This window comes from Lolium perenne, chromosome 6 (genome assembly GCF_019359855.2).
Source record: "Lolium perenne isolate Kyuss_39 chromosome 6, Kyuss_2.0, whole genome shotgun sequence".
NCBI classification, from domain to species: Eukaryota; Viridiplantae; Streptophyta; class Magnoliopsida; order Poales; family Poaceae; genus Lolium; species Lolium perenne.
The window spans coordinates 169538653-169558601 of record NC_067249.2 but is presented as its reverse complement, the minus strand read 5'-3'; the positions used below and the strand labels follow the sequence as shown (position 1 = coordinate 169558601).

Genomic DNA, 19949 nt, shown 5'->3' with positions numbered 1-19949 from the left:
GTATTGGGAACAAGGCCTAGGGATTATACTTTCACTAGTGGACACTCTCAATATTGATCACATAACAGAATAGATAAATGCTATACTCTACACTCTCTTGTTGGATGATGAACACCACTAATTGTGTAGGATTACACGAACCCTCAATGCCGGAGTTAACAAGCTCCACAATATTCGATATTCATGTTTAAATAACCTTAGAGTGCATGATAGATCATTGTAATTACACCAAGTACTAACATAGCATGCACACTGTCACTATCACACTATGAAGGAGGCATAGATCACATCAATACTATCATAGCAATAATTAACTTCATAATCTACAAGAGATTACAATCATAACCTACGCCAAGTACTACACGATGCACACACTGTCACCATTACACCGTGCAGGAGGAATAGAGTACTTTAATAACATCACTAGAGTAACACATAGATGAATAGTGATACAAAACTCATATGAATCTCACTCATGTAAGGCACATCATGAGATCATTGTATTGAAGTACATAGGGAGAGAGATTAACCACATAGCTACCGGTACAGCCCTTAGCCTTGATGGAGAACTACTCCCTCCTCATGGGAGACAGCAGCGGTGATGAAGATGGCGGTGGTGTCGATGGAGAAGCCTTCCGGGGGCACTTCCCCGTCCCGGCGGCGTGCCGGAACAGAGATTCCTGTCCCCCAGATCTTGGCTTCGCGATGGCGGCGGCTCTGGAAGGTTTCTCGTACCGTGGCTTTTTCGTATCGAAGATTTAGGTCAGGGACCTTTATATAGGCGAAGAGGCGGAGTCGGAAGGTCGACGAGAAGGCGGCACAATAGGGGGGCGCGGCCAAGGCCTGGGCCGCGCCATCCTGGCGTCTAGGGCCCGCAGGGCTCCCCTCTGGCGGCTCTCGGGTGTTCTGGAAGCTTCGTCCAATTCTAAGACTCTGGGCTTTGATTTCGTCCAATTCCGAGAATATTTCCTTGCTAGGATTTCTGAAACCAAAAACAGCAGAAAACAGGAACTGGCACTTCGGCATCTCGTCAATAGGTTAGTTCCGGAAAACGCATAAAATCATCATAAAGTGTGAACAAAACATGTAGGTATTGTCATAAAACAAGCATGGAACATAAGAAATTATCGATATGTCGGAGACGTATCAATCATCGCGCGGGAACTGACTCCGACGTTCTTCATCATATCCAAGCGGATCTGGAAGACACAATTTTTGCTAAGTATAACAAAATTAAGCGCAACACATGCACTACTTTATGAGCTTCGAGGACATACCCATGAAGTCGGAGTTGAGCAGGTCCCAGCAATTTTCTGCTGTCTCCATGTAATTCCGGAGTCCCCCCAGCTCTTTTTGCTGCTCCTTGATGGTCTCACTGTCAGCTTTCCTCTTGAGCTGGAATTCGCCCTCTTTTCGGATGAGTTCCGAGCTTTTCTCAGCAAGCTTTTTCTCCGCCTCGGCAAGTTTTGCCTCAAGATTTTTCTGGGAGGCGCGCAGAGTTTCTAGCTCGGAGGAGGCTGCAGCAAGGGACGAGGATGCACCTACTCAAAAGATATGTAAACATCAAATTTGAGATGCGGAACGTAACCTACAGTCAAAAGAGAGTCGGAAACCAACCTTGGGCTTCCGACAGCTGCTTCTTCAGATCCACATTCTCCTCTTTGAAATGTTGGATCTTTTCCGCTTGACTGAGGGTAACGCGGCGCTAAAGAGCAATGTTTTTATGCAGCTCAAAATGCAGAGCATGCTGTTCCTGTAAATCCAGTCAGTGCAGGAGTAAGTTCCACAAGTATTTTATGGTTAAGTCTTTCTAAAGCATTGTTGCCGGAAATCTTTCCGCCATAATGCTTGGGGGCTGCCACGACATTTAAATCTTCCTTCAGTTTGAGTTTTCTCTAAGTATCTAGACGCTAACTACACTAGTTTCCGCCTAAATACTTGGGGGCTACTGGGGAGTTAACTTTCGCTTGCATATGAGTTTATCCAAGAACTAGCCAGTTTCCCTTTTGAAGTCCTGGATCTCCGACGTCTCGGCGTCAGGTTTACTCCAGGCATTGTTCAGCATTGAGTTGAGCAGATCTTGCTCTAGCTCCCATTTTTCCGCCTCTGTTAGTTTGTTGAAAAACTTTGTGGCATAGGCTTTAGGGGTGGAGGTAAGATCAGCCGGATCTCCAAAGTTCTTGGGGAAAACGACCATGTCACTCGCTGCAGATTCAGCTTTGCCGGAGGAATTGACTTCTGCTTCCTCACGGCCTTGTACTTCAGCTTCTTCAGGGGCAGGGCCCTTGCCGCCGGAGCTTTCTCCGCCCACTTTCTCGCTGCTAACCGGAATTATTTCCGATGGAGTGGTTGCAGCAGGAGCGGGAGATTGATCTGCAGGAGGAGGAGATAGCTGTGGGGTAGCTTGGGGGGCGCTTGGCGGAGCAGGGGTGGCAGGACCAACGGCCGGAGACTTCTTCATATATTTCGTGATGGGTTCTCGCACGTTGGTCCGGGTGGCGGTGGTACTCGGATTCCTACAAGCAGGCAAAGGGAAAACATAAGTAACAAAGCTTGTCAAGTTAAAAGATGCATGGTACTCGGAAACTTACGCCGCGCCCGGAATGTTGGGGCGCGAGCGCTTTCCTGCTGTCGTCAGCAGTTTAAGATGTTCGCGCTCCGCCTTCTTGGAATCGAGCGGAGGCGGCTTGGTCACCTTGGGCTTCTTGGCGCAGGCCTCGCCGCTAGCTCCGGCTTGAGAGCCGGAAGCTTTGGCGCGGGGACGCTTCGAAGGTCGAGGGGCAGCCTTTCGGGGTGAAACACAACACCGATTACATCAGATGGATCTCAATCATGTAAGGCAGCTCATGAGATCATTGTATTGAAGTACATGGGATAGAGAGTACCAACTAGCTACTGCTAGAACCCGTAGTCCATAGAGGAACTACTCACGGAGCATGATGGAGGCGGTGACGTCGATGGAGATGGCTTCCGGGGCACTTCCCCGTCCCAGCAGGGTGCCGGAACAGAGATTCTGTCCCCCCGAATCGGAGTTTCGCGATGGCGGCGGCGCCCCTGGAGTCTTTCTGGAGTTTCGTCAATTGGTATCGCGTTTTTAGGTCGAAAGGGGTCTTATAGGCGAAGAGGCGGCGCAGGGAGGTGTCTGGGGCCTCCTCACCATAGGCTGGCGCGGCCAGGCCTGGGCCCGCGCCGCCTTATGGTGTGGTGGCCCCTGGCCCGCCTCCGACTCCCCTTCGGTGTTCTGGAGCCTTCCGGGAAAAATAAGATACTGGGTCTTTGTTTCGTCGAATTCCGAGAATATTGCCCGAACAGCCTTTCTGGAACCAAAAACAACAGAAAACAGGAACTGGCACTTCGGCATCTTGTTAATAGGTTAGTTCCAGAAAACGCATAAAAACATTATAAAGTGTGAGCAAAACATGTAGGTATTGTCATAAAACAAGCATGGAACATCAGAAATTATAGATACGTTGGAGACGTATCAGCATCCCCAAGCTTAGTTCCTACTCGCCCTCGAGTAGGTAAACGATAAAAAGAATAATTTCTGTAGTGACATGCTACTTACATAATCTTGATCATACCATTGTAAATCATATGAGATGAATGCAGTGACTCAAGGCAATGATCTATAGTTGCTAACAAATAGATAACATATAGCAAAACTTTTCATGAATAGTACTTTTAAGACAAGCATCAAAAGTCTTGCATAAGAGTTAACTCATAAAGCAATAAATTCAAAGTAAAGGCATCGAAGCAACACAAAGGAAGATTTAAGTTTCAGCAGTTGCTTTCAACTTCCAACATGCATATCTCATGGATAATTGTCAACGCAAAGTAATATGATGAATGCAAATAAGCAAGTATGTAAGAATCAATGCACAGTTGACACAAGTGTTTGCTTTTAAGATGGAAGGAAGTAGGTAAACTGACTCAACATAAAGTAAAAGAAAGGCCCTTCACAGAGGGAAGCAGGGATTAAATCATGTGCTAGAGCTTTTTAAGTTTTGAAATCATATAGAGAGCATAAAAGTAAAGTTTTGAGAGGTGTTTGTTGTTGTTAACGAATGGTAGTGGGCACTCTAACCCCCTTGCCAAATAGACTTTCAAAGAGCGCCTCCCATGAAGGAGGTTATCTCTACCAGCAAGGTAGATCATCCCTCTTCTCTTTTGTTTACACATGTATTTTAGTTTTTATTTATGGTTGACACTCCTCCCAACCTTTTGCTTACACAAGCCATGGCTAACCGAATCCTCGGGTGCCTTCCAACATTCACATACCATGAAGGAGTGTCTATTTGCTAAATTAAGTTGCTTAATGATAAATCAGAGCAAAACATGTGAAGAGAATTATTAATGAAAGTTAATTAATTGGAGCTGGGGCCCCCGTTGCCAGCTCTTTTTGCAAAATTATTGGATAAGCGGATGAAGCCACTAGTCCATTGGTGAAAATCTGCCCAACAAGATTGAAAGATAAAACACCACATACTTCCTCATGAGCTATAAAACATTGACAGAAATAAGAGATGATAACTTTTGAATTGTTTAAAGGTAGCACATGAAGTATTTACTTGGAATGGCAGGAAAATACCATGTAGTAGGTAGGTATGGTGGACACAAATGGCATAGTTTTTGGCTCAAGGCTTTGGATGCACGAGAAGCATTCCCTCTCAGTACAAGGCTTTGGGCTAGCAAGGTTGCTTGAAGCAAACACAAGTATGAACCGGTACAGCAAAACTCACATAAGAACATATTGCAAGCATTATAAGACTCTACACTGTCTTCCTTGTTGCTCAAACACTTTTACCAGAAAATATCTAGACCTTAGAGAGACCAATCATGCAAACCAATTTCAACAAGCTCTACGGTAGTTCTCCACTAATAGGTTTAAACTACATGATGCAAGAACTTAATCATGATCTACTTGAGAGCTCAAAACAATTGCCAAGTATCAAATTATTCAAGACAATATGAGGCATTTTCTGTTTCCAACCAAATAACAACAAGTGCAATAGCTTCCAACTTTTACCATTGAACATTAGAAGTAAAACGAGGAACACAAGTGTTCATATGAAAAAGCGGAGCGTGTCTCTCTCCCAAACAAGGATTGCTAGGATCCATCTTTATTCAAACAAAAACAAAAACAAAAACACACAGACGCTCCAAGTAAAGCACATAAGATGTGACCGAATAAAAATATAGTTTCAATAGAAGTGACCTGATAAGTTGTTGATGAAGAAGGGGATGCCTTGGGCATCCCCAAGCTTAGATGCTTGAGTCTTCTTGAAATATGCAGGGATGAACCACGGGGGCATCCCCAAGCGTAGACTTTTCACTCTTCTTGATCATATATCATCCTCCTCTCTTGACCCTTGAAAACTTCCTTCACACAAAACTTCTCATAAACTTCATTAGAGGGGTTAGTACTAAAAAAAACTTTAATCCACCTTAGCCCTGTAGTGACACATTGCAAGAACTCAATAAAACATTAGCTACAGCTCTCCACGTCTAGAAAGTCTCACTTAAAGTCCACAAGAGACAATGCAAAAATCAGAGACAAAATCTGTCAAAACAGAACAGCCAGTAAAGATGAATTTTTAAGAGGTAGTTCCGTTGCTCAAAAGAAAACTCAAAACTAATGAAAGTTGCGTACATATCTGAGGAACACGCACGTAAATTGGCAGATTTTTTTGAGTTACCTACAGAGAACCCTTCCTAAATTCGTGACAGATAGAAATCTGTTTCTGCGCAGAAATCCAAATCTAGTATCAACCTTCTATTAGAGACTTCACTTGGCACAATAATGCAATAAAATAAAGATAAGGAGAGGTTGCTACAGTAGTAACAACTTCCAAGACACAACAAAACGGTAGCAAAATAAAGATATGGGTTATCTCCCAAGAAGTGCTTTCTTTATAGCCATTAAGATGGGCTCAACAATTTTAATGCTCTTGCAAGAAATAAGAGTTGAAGCAAAAAAGAGCATCAAAAAGCAAATTAAAAACACATTTAAGTCTAACCCACTTCCTATGCATAGGAATCTTGTACACAAATAAATTCATAAAGAACAAAGTGATAAGCATAGGAAGATAAAACAAGAGTAACTTCAAAAAATTTAGCATATATAGAGGTGTTTTAGTACCATGCAAATTTCTACAACCATATTTTCCTCTCTCATAATAATTTTCAGTAGCTTCATGAACAAACTCAACAATATAACTATCACATATAGCACGCTTTCCATGATCCACAAACACATAATTTTTATCAAGCTCAAAAATAGTGGGATTAAAACTTCCAAACCCACTTTTATCAACAATATAACAAGATGATTGATCAATCTCAAGAGATATGGGACTCCTAGATAAAGTCAAGACTTCTCCAATCCCATTTTCATTAGTAGTACAATTAATATTATCAAGTAACATAGGACCATCATCTAAAGCTTTATCATAAATATTTGCTAAACAAAACTCTTTAGTACCATGCATTTCGATATCAGGCACAAACAAAGCATTATCATAAGATTTATCAAAGTAGCATGGATTATCATAGATAACAGTAGAATAATTATTCTCACAAGTTTTACTCATAGGGAACATTTCAAGAGAATCCACAGGAACATAACATTGAACCTTCTTCGGTAAGCATGGAGGACAATCAAATAGTGTAAGAGATAAAGAGTTACTCTCATTAGAGGGTTGGCATGGGTAGCTAATCCATTCTTCCTCCTTTTGTTCATCACTCTCCTCTTCTTTTTCATCCAATGAGCTTTCAGGTTCATCAATTTCTTCTTCCACAGGTTCCTGCAATTTGTGAGTGCATTCTTGTGCATTAATGAGTCTCTCTTTATAATCAATGATATAAGGATTATCACTGTAACTTTCCATGCAAAAATTAAGGATAGAAGAGACATAATCTTTAAGGTCCTTACAAACAACACAAGTTTCATAATTCTTAACCATGAAGGATTCGATCTCAGAGGCTCCCATAAATAAAACAAATTGTTCTACCTCTTCGAACCCAAGATGAATATAGTTATTCCAATTGTAGTTCTTAATTAAAGCTTCCTCACTAAAGCCACATTGGAATTTCAGATGTTTAGTATCCTCTTTAGAGCAACAATTTATATCATGGCGTTTAAGCAAGATTTTAGCAATTGTATTCAATTTTTCTATCACAGCACTCATCACTTCACCCGCTGTTGATTCTCTATAATTATTATATAATTCTATGAGCTCCAAATAGGTTGTGGGTTCTCCCATAACAGCAGTTTGTAATTTTTAGGTTTTTCAAAATTTTATGGATTTTTGGGTATATAAGAAAAATAAAACAAGACAAAAACAAACTAGACAAAATTAAACTAAGCAAAATAATACTAAACAGAAATAAACTAAGCACAAATAAACTAGACAAAATTAAACTAAGCAAAACAAAATAAAATAAAATAAAAACAGAGAGAGAGGTAGAGTGTACTCCCCAGGTGAACTTATGAGTAGAGCTATGCCTCCCCGGCAACGACGCCAGAAAATAGTCTTGATAACCCACAAGTATAGGGGATCGCAACAGTCTTCGAGGGAAGTAAAACCCAAATTTGTTGATTCGACACATGGGGATGTAAAGAATACTTATAAGCCTTAACAACTGAGTTGTCAATTCAGCTGCACCTGGAAAAGCACTAGTAACAGGGGTGATGTGAAAGCAGCAGTAATATGAGAGCAATAGTAACAGTAACACAGCAGTAGTAGCAATAACACAGAGGCGATGGCACCAGAAAATAGTTGATACTACTTCCAATGACATATAGAACGAGTATATGATGATGAAAGATGGACCGGGGTTCCCAGCGATCTACACTAGTGGTAACTCTCCAATAACAAGTGACAAGTGTTGGGTGGACAAATTACGGTTGGGAAATTGATAGGATTGAAAGCATTAAGACAGAACATCAAGATTATTAATCATGTAGGCATGTTTTCCATATATAGTCATATGTGCTCGCAATGAGAAACTTGTACAACATCTTTTGTCCTACCAGCCGGTGGCAGCCGGGCCTCAAGGGATCTACTGGCTATTAAGGTACTCCTTTTAATAGAGCACCGGAGCAAAGCATTAGCACTTGGTGAAAACATGTGATCCTCATATCACAGCCTTCCCCTACGGTTGTCCCAATTTCTGTCACTTTGGGGCCTCGGGTTCCGGACATCAATATGTGCAAACAACTTGTAGATACAATCTAAGCAATAATTATAGAGCTTAAATCTAAGATCATGCCACTCGGGCCCTACTGACATGCATTAAGCTTAACAAGATTGCAGCAACAATAACTTCACAAACTTTATAGATAGACTAATCATAATGTATCATCCATCGGATCCCAACAAACACAACACCGATTACATCAGATGGATCTCAATCATGTAAGGCAGCTCATGAGATCATTGTATTGAAGTACATGGGATAGAGAGTACCAACTAGCTACTGCTAAAACCCATAGTCCATGGGGGAACTACTCACGAAGCATGATGGAGGCGGTGGCGTCGATGGAGATGGCTTCCGGAGGCACTTCCCCGTCCCGGCAGGGTGCCGGAACAGAAATTCTGTCCCCCGAATTGGAGTTTCGCGATGGCGGCGGCGCCCCTGGAGTCTTTCTGGAGTTTCGTCAATTGGTATCGCGTTTTTAGGTCGAAAGGGGTCTTATAGGCGAAGAGGCGGCGCAGGGAGGTGCCTGGGGCCTCCTCACCATAGGCTGGCGCGGCCAGTCCTGGGCCCGCGCCGCCTTATGGTGTGGTGGCCCCCTGGCCCGCCTCCGACTCCCCTTCGGTGTTCTGGAGCCTTCCGGGAAAAATAAGATACTGGGTCTTTGTTTCGTCGAATTCCGAGAATATTGCCCGAACACCCTTTCTGGAACCAAAAACAACAGAAAACAGGAACTGGCACTTCGGCATCTTGTTAATAGGTTAGTTCCGGAAAACGCATAAAAACATTATAAAGTGTGAGCAAAACATGTAGGTATTGTCATAAAACAAGCATGGAACATCAGAAATTATAGATACGTTGGAGACGTATCAGGGAGTCAGCCGGAAGATCATGGCGCGTCACCCGGAGAGGATCGTCCGCCCCAGTATATGCGCACATCATGCGTGCGTTGTAGAGCAGAGGCTGGATTCTCCGGGTGAACCAACTAAGTGTCAGTTGGGCTCCGGTTAGTCCGTCGTGTGGACCAGCCAAGAAATTCTCCGGGCCGCCTTCTCAAATATTGGAGTCTGAGCGAGAGTGGGGATGAAGCTCTAGCTAGCCAGTTCTTCTGGAGGCTTGTTGCTGAAGGTAGGAAGTCCATCGTGGACATTCGGAACTGATACATTCTTCACGTAGAACCATCTGACGTTCCAGTACCGAACGGACTCGTGGGAATCGTGAGGCGGATACATACGGCCAGGCCGGAGCATGAAAGTCATGCTCCCGCAGTTCAGCATGGCCTTGTCCTTCGTCTCCTTCTTCACTCGGAAAAAGAACTGCCACAGTTTAACATCTGGTCGGATTCCAAGATGCCCTTCGCAGAGAGTTACGAAGTTGGAGAGAAGGAGGTATGAGTTAGGGCAGATGTTGTGGGGTTGGAGCCCGTATGTGTCGAGGATGGAGAGGAAAAACTCCGAACAGGGGAGCGACAGACCGCGCTCAACCCAAGCCTTGGTCATGACTCGTTCATCCGCATCCGGCTTGGGGACGTCGGAGTCGCGCATGAAGCTCCAGTACTCGGAGATCATGCCCTCGTTCTGGAGCTCTCTAAGCTCCGCGTCGGTAGTCTCGCAGGGCCACCATTGACCCCTCACCCCTTCGCGGATCCGGGCCTTGGAAGCCTTCTTATTTTCTGCTGCCTAAACCTTGGCTGCCATTCTAGCTTGGCCTTGAAGTTCTTGAGCAGTTGGAATCCGGCCTAGTACGGTACTGGAAGAGGCGGAGAATGGTTGAGCAAGCCTAATGTCGGAAACATATGGTGGTAGATATGCAATGGGATCCGGGCAGATTGGTTCTACAGTGCTGGGTTCCGGGCTACTCGGAGAACTACCAGTACAATCCGGTGAACCATGCGGCATGCTTCCAGCTGCACCCATGCAAACTAAGTTGAGTATCCGGAATCTACACTAATCTACTTCTTCTTCTACAAGGCCGGTGCACGTACCGTTAATGGCGCGGCGGTCCGGCGAAGCTCCGGTGAAGAGAAGGTCGCCGAACTTGGAGCAAACTTCGCACTTTGACCACAAATCGGCGGCGGGGAAGAATTCCCGATCAACCGTGGCGATCTTGGTGCGAAAAGAGGCTTGGAACAGCGGCGCACGAAGCTTCCCGTGGAGAGAGCTCGCCGGAGTTTAGATCCGGTGGGCGGTGCGGCGCGAGGAAGAAGAAGAGGTGAAAGATGCGGTGAAAGAATGGGAGAGTTACCGCGCGTGGGGGTATTTATAGACCTCGCGCAGAGATTCGTGATTCGGATCTAACGGTGGAAACGGAACGGTCGCACCGTCGGATGATTGACACGTGTCTTAGGTCAAAAGCGGTAAAACGACGTGGAGGTAACTTAATTGTGCGCTCCCGAAATTTTCGGCTAAAGATTCGCATCTCCGAAAATTTAGCGCGGGAAATGAGGAAGTTGCGCGCGGGGAAGGTGGAATCTCCGTTGCATTGCCGATTTCGAAGAAAAGAAGATTTCCGAGAAGATGACGTCGGAAACGAGAAAGTTTTGAAGCTCTTCAAGATTCTCTTTGGATCCGAGCTGAATGAAGTCGGAGGAATGATGAATCTCGGAGAACTTCGGGGGCTACTGTTGTGGGTATACTTTATGGGTATATCAACGGCATGGCCTAGATCCGGCAAGCCCGGGTGGCCCATAGTTGGTGAATGTGGCATGTGGCCCATCGGGCGGCCCAGTTGCTGTAGATGCTGAAGGATGAAGTCCAGCCCAGGAGCAGGAAGCCGGATCCCAACCGACCTACGAAGGAGGCCGAATCCGTGAAGGCCCATGAAGTATCCGGATCCAGCACGTACTTGAAGGAAGGCGGATCCTTGATGTACATGGCAAGATATTGTACCGTAGTTAGGCAACTTGTATTCCGGCTAGGACTCTCCATGTAAACCCTAGATCCGTGCGCCTTTATAAGCCGAATCCCGGGAGCCCTAGAGGCACAACCACAACTCATTGTAACAATGCGAAAGCGCCCAGATAATTCCAGACAAGCAGCAGTAGGCCCTGTCATCGTGCATGCGTTCCGAAGCTGGGCAAATCGGGTACCACCATCCCGTGTGCACTCCGCCCTATGGCCCCTACTTCTTGTCCCCCTCGTGAGGATCCCTCCTCCGAGGCACCATCGAATAGGCAACGACAATGCTCGTGCATGTTGCGATCGAACTGATGGCGGCGGGGTACCTCCTCGTGTGTGTGTCCTCTACGTATGGGGCAGTGGCTAGTCGGCCTGCCGTGGGCGATGATGGCGGATCTGGAGGCGGGGGAACACACAGTGTTAGCCCAACATCCCGCTGCGGTTAGGCGCAGACAAGGGTCTCTGCTAAGCCCCGATGTTGGTCGGGCACCTCATCGCAACAGTCGCGGCTTGGGGCATGGCGTCGTTCTGTGTTGGCGATTGAGGTCACAGTCTTCGTCCACATCCGTGGATGGCAGGTTGTCTTCGATGTGGGTCTGACGAGGGAATACCTCGGCAATGCCTACGTATTGTAGACTAGGGTTTTCGGGAAGAGCGACGATGGAGATTCCGGGGACGAGATTAGGCACACGACGTACCCAGCTTCGGGTCCCCTCGGTGGAGGATCCCTACGTGCTGCTAGCAATCCAGTATATGAGTATAATATGTTTACATGGTGTCGCCATAGGCGGATCTATGTTGTCTAGATTCTGTCTATCTGTTGTCCTCTTTATTTCGGGTGCCCTGGCTAGCTTTATATATGCAACCAGCCTAAGGTTTTACAAGAGTCCTAGTCGATTACATCTTCGGGTTGCCTTGTTGGGCCTTCTCCATATTGCGCCTTCTCCATCTTGGGCCGAGCCGGGTATACTAATAATGGGTACCCGAAGGGTATGCCCATGTCAGTAGCCCCCGAGTTTATAGGGAAGTCGAAGACTTACGTAGAAACTCCAAGCATAACCATCTCCGAAGTCGAAGAAATACAATGCGAGGTCCCTGCCGAAGATCATGCGTAGATGATGTCGATGATTCTTGAAATTATTTTTCCTGTCGGGTGCGCGCCAGCGCTCCTGATAGGAGTAGCCCCCGAGTCTATGGACAAGTGCTTGCGCTTGAGCATAGACTCAAGTTGTACTACTCGATGAAGAACTTTTACTATATTTCTGGAGAATTCGATGAAATCTATGTACTCCCGATGGGAGTAGGCTCCACTCGAGTCGTAGAATCGAGTTGAGTCTACAAACATTGACTGTTGTAGATCTTTGAAGTTATTTTTCTATCGGGTGCGCGACCAGCGCTCCCGATGGGAGTAGCCCCCGAGGCTACAGCCAAGTGCTTGCGCTTGGTTGTAGGCTCAACATTTTATGCCGCTATATTGTCATTCTTTCTCGAACTTCTTCATATTGATTGGGTGCGCGAACAGCGCTCCCGATGGGAGTAGCCCCCGAGGCTATGAACAAATGCTTGTGTTTGATCATAGGCTCCCGCAATTCTATATTGTCATACTTGAATTTTTCTTTTTCTCAAAGTAGCTCCCGAGCATTTGGGCAAAAACTTGTATCTCGTCGGGAGGGTAAACAACTCTCTTGATAAGAGTAGCCCCCGAGCCTATGGGTAGGTGCTTGCACTTGGACATAGGCTCAAGTTGTACTACTCGATAAAGAACTTGGCGCAGGCCATATTTGTCGGGTCCAAGCCATTGCTATTTTTATTTGTTATCCATATCTATATTGTACAGGGATATTGGTAGTTGGGGCTGGTTCATCTGACGGATCAGGTACCGATTAAGCGCTCTAGTGGCAATCCGCAAAAACCTACTTCAAGATCACGTCCCTGGACATGATCCCGGGATACTGGTGTAAACATCGACAGTGCCGCTTAAGGTCTTACCATTACGTCGAGTCCCAGTCATGTTTATCGGGTACCTAACGCGTCCGTTAGGATTTTTCTTCGTATCTCGTTGATACGGATAAAAGTAGCAGAGCGCAGTCTTCGGCGATGCCACGCCCAGCAGAACGGGTCTGGGGTCTTACCTTCGCAAATTTGCGGCATTCAGAAATTGATCGCAACTTTGGCGTTCTGAGAATATATTGTCGAGTGGCTTATTCAGCTGATGCAATGACCCATTTTGCGGGTTCTTCTATTTTTCTCTCGGGCTTGATGAGACAGCCGAATATATTGGTTCTTCTATATTGTCGGGTACATCACCGATGCTCTTGCTCGGAACAATATGACGAGTCAATAGACCCGAAGATTTGTCCGTCCTTTTTTTCTCTCTTTTTCTCTTTTTTTTTTTTTTTTTTTTTTTTTTTGGTTCCTCCTTGATGATAATTTCGTCGAGTTCCTCCTTTAAGAAATTTTTTCCGGGTCCTCCCTAATTCTTCGGGTTCTTCCTGAGGATAATTCTTCGGGACCTCTTTGAGGACAATTCTTCGGGACCTCCTTGAAGATAATTTTTCGGGACCTCCATGAAGATAATTTGTCGAGACCTCCATGAAGATAATTTCGTCGGGTTCTCTCCAGATTTCGTCGGGTACTCTTTTGAATTCGTCGGGTTCCTCCCTGAAGACAATTTTTCGTGTGCTTTTTTTGATTTCGTCGGGTTCCTCCCTGAAGAAGATTTCGTCGGGTTCTCTTTTATATACTTTGAAATTTGCTTTCTCCTGCACAAATGAACAAACTTTTTCTATCTTTTCTTTGACTCTCTTTTTCGCATGCGGTGTCAGATGCTCGGATTCGATGATATGTAAAGTGAATATATGTCGCGCAGCCCCCGAGCGTCGGGTGTGACGAAAGTAAATGATAATCAACTTTGTACAAAATAAAAGAACACTTAGCTTTTTGGACACGACGAAGTCGATGCATGATGAAGTCTTCGAGTGTAGATAAGAAGTATAACCAAAGTAGAAACCACCAAATAGAAAATAATGAATGCCGCCAAATTGTTAATGAAGAAATAGCCGAGCCCCCGAGCACTGCTGGGGTAACGTTATGATTTGTTACTTAGATGCTGTGTGGCAGTTGCGACCCGAGGCGAAGTCATGGTTGAGCCCCCGAGTGTTAGCCATGATGTCGAAAGAAATTGATAGAGTCGCGGCGTTATATAAGGTAAAACCATTTATGATGAAGCCATTGTCCATAATATAATATGAACCCATGAAGATGAATCCAAGATGAAGTATTTGAGATGAATCCAAATTGAAGATTACGCCATTAAATATAGAGCATATATTGAAGAGGAAACCGCCGATATCGTAGAGGATGAATCCATTGAACCAAAGAATCAAGTAATAACCATAGAAGGTAAATCCGTTGATATTACAGAGGATGAATCCATTGACCCAAAGAAAATAAATCCAATAATAACCGTAGAAGATGAATCCATTGACCCGGAAACGCATCGGGTTTTGTATAAGAGAACCAATAATAACCCGAAGAAAACCAATCCAGTAATCCGAAAAAATAAATCCATTGAGCCGAAGAAGACAAAGCCACTAAGTCGAAGAAAGTAATTCCACTGTGCCGAAGAAAATAATTTCACTGAGCCGGAGAAGATATATCCAGAGCCGAAGAAAGAAATTCACTAAGTAACCGAGTATATTTATGATAACGAAGTAATGGCGCAGCCCCAGTGTTTGGGTGAATTTTCTGTAATAATGTAATGACGCAACCCCCGAGTATTCGGGTATGGCGAAAGTAAATTATTAATTCTCGGGAGAGGAAACACTTAGCTTTTTTATCAGGCGCGACGGAGTGAACGTGGAAGTAGGTCGTCCGACAAACACTGGGTGTGGGAGGGACTGAGAAGAAGGGTTTGTGCTTGCACAGTCTACGATGACTCCTCCCTATCAACACCAGAGCAGGGGCTCGCTTGCCCCCTTCTCTCCCATGTTGCTCTCATTGGTCCATTCGGCCCTCGCTTGGCCACCTCTGGTCCAACGACGAAAAGGTCTTGACTTTCTGATCTCTCAATGCTTTTTCGGTGATGTGGTTGTAGCAGAGTGGGTGCTCCTAAATGTCGATGTAGTCCCCACTCGGTCTTCCTCTAGTGGTTGATGTGTGGTTAAAGCTGGCAGCTCGGGGGAAAGCCAGGGCTGGTCTATCAGAAGCCAATGACAATGACGGGCGACATTCTCCTCGTTGGAGGCGTGTTCGTTGAGCCTCAACTTTCCTTCCATCATGGCCGGATGTCTCTAGGTGAAAACCTTGACCTTTTGGGTCGAGCAACGATGTCGCTTCGGTGTTGCTCCCCTTGCTGGAACCGTTACTTTTGAGATCTCATCGTTTGCTTGCTTACTCACCGCTAAAGTATGCACTTGTGTAATCGGTTGGTGGGGATTCCAGTGTTGTCTGTGGGCGACATCCTCCGCTCTTCAGTTGCTCGAGACGAAGACGTCAATGGATCCTTCTGTTTTATCTTAGCTCGTTGTTGTAGTTGTGCTCTTCTGATTTATTTTTGCAATTGTGCTAGGAAATTTGCTCATGCGTTGCAATGGGATTAAAAAGAATTACGTATGACTTTGTGCTGGCGATACATCATCATCCGAAGTAAGCACGAGATCATGAGGTAATCAGAGCGAGCCATGAAGCCAGGCCCCACCTGAGCTCCTCCAACGGACACCTGCGTGCTCCATGGAACAGTTCCCTCGTGGACCAGAAAGAACACCATCAGCAGCAGCAAAAAGAGAGAGATACTACTAAACAAATCCGCAACGCCAGGTTCGCTCAACGTCACGCATGCACGCGCACATCTCGGGCGAAACCAAACCAGCCACACACGATTTCAAATCTCGCCGGCCTCAGCTCAGCTGTGAGACCACAGTAGACGGATCGCGTAACAAATTCTCCGATCGCTCGCCCCCAAGCGCTCTGTATATATACCAGCTCCACACCTTCCAACTCCGATCTTATTCTTTCCATTTCCTGCTCCACACGACCCCGAGCTAGCCACGAGTACGCCGCCATGGGGCTCTGTTTCAGCAAGAAGCAGCCTGAGAAGGCGCCGTCACCACCGCCGGTCCCGCAGCAGCCAAGCGCGGTGGCCGGCGCCAAGCCCAAGAAGCCCAGCAAGATCGCCGCCGCCGCGGCGCCCACCGACGAGAAGGCCAAGAAGGCGCCGCAGCCGAAGCGGGCGTCCAACGCGGAGGAGTCCGCGGTGGCGGGCAACGGCAAGAAGGCCGCGGCGCCGATCGTCGTGAAGGCCAAGGCGGCCGCGGTCGTCGAGGCGCCGGTGGTGGCGACGGTGGTGGCCAAGGGGCCGGCGCCGGTGCGGACGTCGAGCTGCACCAAGGAGGAGGTGGACGCGATCCTGATCCAGTGCGGCCGCCTCAGCCGGAGCTCGTCGGGGACCGGCATGGCGGCGGCGTCCAGCGAGACTGGCGGGCACCGGAGGTCGAAGAGGAGCTGCGACCTCGATCGGGAGAGGAGCGGTGCGGAGGAGGACGGCGACTGGGAGAGGGTCCCGGTGTCGAGGCCGTCGCCTCACCGCGGCTCGCCGCAGAGGAAGCGGTCGGGCAGCCGGGAGAGGACCGGCGGCGGCGGCGGGAGCAGGAGGTCGAGCCGGTCGCCCGGGCGGCGTGGCGAGGGCGCGGCCTCCGCGAGCTGCGGCGGCGCGAGACAGCAGCCTGGGAAGATGGTCTCCGTGCCGGCGAGGGAGAAGGGGCCCGCCGCCGCGGCCGCGTCGTCCGGGAAGAGGTGCGCGTCTCCGCGGTCCAGCTCGCCTGCGAGGGTGGCTGCAGCAGCGGGGAATGAGAATGCTGGTGTGGGGCAGCAGAAGGCGGTGGTGCAAACGCCGTCGCTGAGCCGGAGCTCGTCCAGGAAGGCCGAGCAGTCGCCGCTCCGGCGCAGCCCCATGGCCGAGATCGACGAGAATTCCCTCCGCAACAACAGCAGCGGCACCAACGCCAAGCCCCACAAGGTAAGCAAATCTATCAGTACTGGTAACGGAAAGGTCTTCTCTTTTGCAATTCGACACCTGTCATCGTATTAACCCGCTCACAATCTTCAAAATTACACCAGAAATCGACGGAGATAGCCGTTGCCACCCCGACCAAGAAGACCACCACGGAGCGTCCAAAGGAGCAGAGTTCACAGAAGGAGAAGCCGTCAGAGACCAGAGCACCTTCGTCGAAGACCACCACTGGGACGCGCACGGTGAGCGTCGTGGCCGAGAGCACCCACCCGAGGTCAGGCTGCCGGTCGCGCCGCGCGTCGCGCGACTTCGACCAGAACCCCAACCTGTATCTGCTCGAGGACATCCAGAGCTACCACACCTCCGCCGCGGCGGCGGCCACGCCGCCGTCCTTCACGCTGCCAGCCTGCGTCTCCAAGGCGCAATCCATCGTCGACGCCGTGGCCGACCTCAACTCCTCCTCGTCGGGGAGCCGCTCCTGCGGGCCCGGCCGGAGCGCGGACGACAAGGGCTCCGTCAACGCGGCGGTCGGCGGGGACGTGGACGTGGACCTCGCCGAGCCGAGCGTGCACAGGTACGTGTCGGTGCGGGACATCCGCGGCCGCGGGGAGACCGAGATGCAGGAGTCTGCCGGGAGCAACACCCTCTCCGGCAACGTGTGGACGCCGTCGTGCGAGTCCACGGACCGGACGTGGAGTACGTCGCGGTCGTCCAACCACGGCGACGAGGTCGTCGAGCAGCCCCGGCAGATCAAGCAGAGGCCGGCCGCGCAGCCGGAGCCCAGCGGCCGGTCGCGTGCCGGCAGCTCCGGTGCCAACAATGCTCACCGGGGACGCAGCGCTCATCGCGGCAGTGGCAGCGGCGCCGTGGCCAGCGGCCGATCGGGTGCCCGTGGCGTCGTCTCGGCGAGCTCCTAGTGGAGGGAAATTAGGCAAATCTGTAGTTCGCGTTGCTAGCGGCAAGACGGATTGCTGCTTTCGCATTCAGAGATTTGTTTTGTGTTTCGGTTGTTTGGCGATAGTTCAGATGTAGTCGTGCTCTGGCATTGTTCAGATGTTGTTTGGTTACCTATCTGCTATTAGCATTTGATGATCATCGATCGTTTGTGTCCAAACTTGTATCCTCGGCCTGTTGATTGTGTTCTCTTGATTATCAGAAGGGCCGTCTGCAGAAGAGATTCTAGCATAACCATTATGCTCCATTATGCAGAAGAGATTCTATCATAACCTGTTGATTGTGTTCTCTTGATTATCAGAAGGACCGTATGCTTCATTATTCCACACAATTGCCTCAAATGTGTCCGATAAGAAATAAGCAGTGTTGTTGCTTGCCGTTCCAGCATAACCATTTTGACCATCATTTGTACAGAGGGAAAAGTTGTTCTATACCATAAAAAATCCTTACAGTAGGAAAATACCACTAAGAGATTGGGCTTTAGAAAAATACCACCGAAACCTTACTCCGTTACTGATTTCTACCATCACCAAGAAGTCCACGCAAGCTCATTTGTTTTTAGCTCCAATTCATGTGGAGTTCACTGTGATGCAACAAATCAATAACGCAGTAAGCTTTTAGTGGTATTTTTCTCAAGCCCAATCTTCTGGTACGGAGTAGTATTTTTCTAAAGTTTGGATCTTTTAATAATACAGAACTAAGTATCGGTATAACACCTCCGTAGTCTCTATCATACACCAGCACTGATGTTCACAGAGGACCTTGGTGGTGAATCTTTTCTTGGCAGCATTGGCCGACTGGAGTACACTAGTCTTTGAATTGATATGGTTAAGAATTCTATCATCAAAGCTTTCATAGCTCAGTTGGTTAGAGCACCCGTTTAGTAAGCGGGAGGTCTTGAGTTCAACTCTCAATGAAAGCATTTTAATTTTATATTTTTTTCCAAAAAATTGTGAAAGATATGACAAGGTTTACAGGATTTAAATTTTATAATAAGAATTCCAACAGCAAAGCTTTCATAGCTCAGTTGGTTAGAGCACCCGTTTAGTAAGCGGGAGGTCTTGAGTTCAACTCTCAATGAAAGCACACATTTTTTTTACATTTTTTGCACTTTTTTTCTCAGCATCGGGGTCATCTGTATGCAACTGAATAATAAAATGGGATCCTCTGTATGTAACTGAATTCCTTTTTTTTCAGTTCGAGTACAACTATAATTCTGAATTTTTTTTTGACAACTTAATTCTGAATTGGAACTTCTGCCCGTACTGCATTGGCTCTGAATTTTCTCAGCATCGGGAGAAAAGTGTCAGAATGCATGGAAGGCTAAGCAAAAGATAAAAGGAGAAGAAGAAAACGCACCACAGTGCTAAACTAGAGCAAAATGCACGTAGTACATAAATCAGCAGGTAGGCACGCACTTCTTGCACCTAATGACGCACTTGATGGCCGGCGGGACGCGGGCGAGGCGTGACGCCGCCGTGTAGCACCGCTTGACGCAGATCACCTTCCTCCGCCTGCACGCCGCCGCCGGGACGCATTTCGCCGGCGCGCCTTTCCTGAAACCCCGTCCTTGCCTGCCCCTGACAATGACCAGCTTTGTCTCGTTTGCGGCGATCCGCCGCCAGCCGCCGTCAACGCCCCGCTGGTGCAGGAGGACGTCCGCCGGCTGCTCGCGGTCGACGGCGGCGGGAGTGCCGGTCCCGCTCTGTCCGGCGGCAAGAGAGGAGACTCTGCTCGCGGAGGCGAGGGCGAGCGGAATCACCATCAAGATAAAGCGAGACGTCTTCATTGCTAAGAGCTTAGATCAAACTGAGACTGAGAGTTCCTTTAGGTGCTGGAACTCTAAGTTTAAGAGAGAGATAGGAAATAGGAAGGGTCTGTCGGTGTGCTGT

General features: G+C 47.7%; 1 protein-coding gene and 2 non-coding genes across 3 annotated transcripts; all 3 read left to right on the top strand.

Annotated features, from left to right (window-relative positions):
- The first annotated feature begins 15930 nt into the window (after positions 1–15930).
- LOC127306965 (uncharacterized protein At1g65710) lies at positions 15931–18291 on the top strand. The gene is made up of 2 exons (XM_051337662.2): positions 15931–17109; positions 17211–18291. The coding sequence occupies exons 1-2, from the start codon at positions 16156–16158 to the stop codon at positions 18018–18020; spliced, it is 1764 nt and encodes a 587-aa protein (XP_051193622.1). The 5' UTR covers positions 15931–16155; the 3' UTR covers positions 18021–18291.
- Positions 18292–18905: 614 nt separating this feature from the next.
- TRNAT-AGU (transfer RNA threonine (anticodon AGU)) lies at positions 18906–18979 on the top strand. The gene has a single exon. It is a non-coding gene; the product is annotated as a tRNA-Thr (tRNA).
- A 90-nt stretch (positions 18980–19069) lies between these two features.
- On the top strand, positions 19070–19143 carry TRNAT-AGU (transfer RNA threonine (anticodon AGU)). The gene has a single exon. It is a non-coding gene; the product is annotated as a tRNA-Thr (tRNA).
- Positions 19144–19949: the final 806 nt, after the last annotated feature.

Coding starts and splice junctions, on each gene's coding strand:
- LOC127306965 (XM_051337662.2), top strand. CDS start 16,156: ATGGGGCTCTGTTTCAGCAAGAAGCAGCCTGAGAAGGCGCCGTCACCA. Junction 17,110..17,210: donor CCAACGCCAAGCCCCACAAG/GTAAGCAAATCT, acceptor AAATTACACCAG/AAATCGACGGAGATAGCCGT.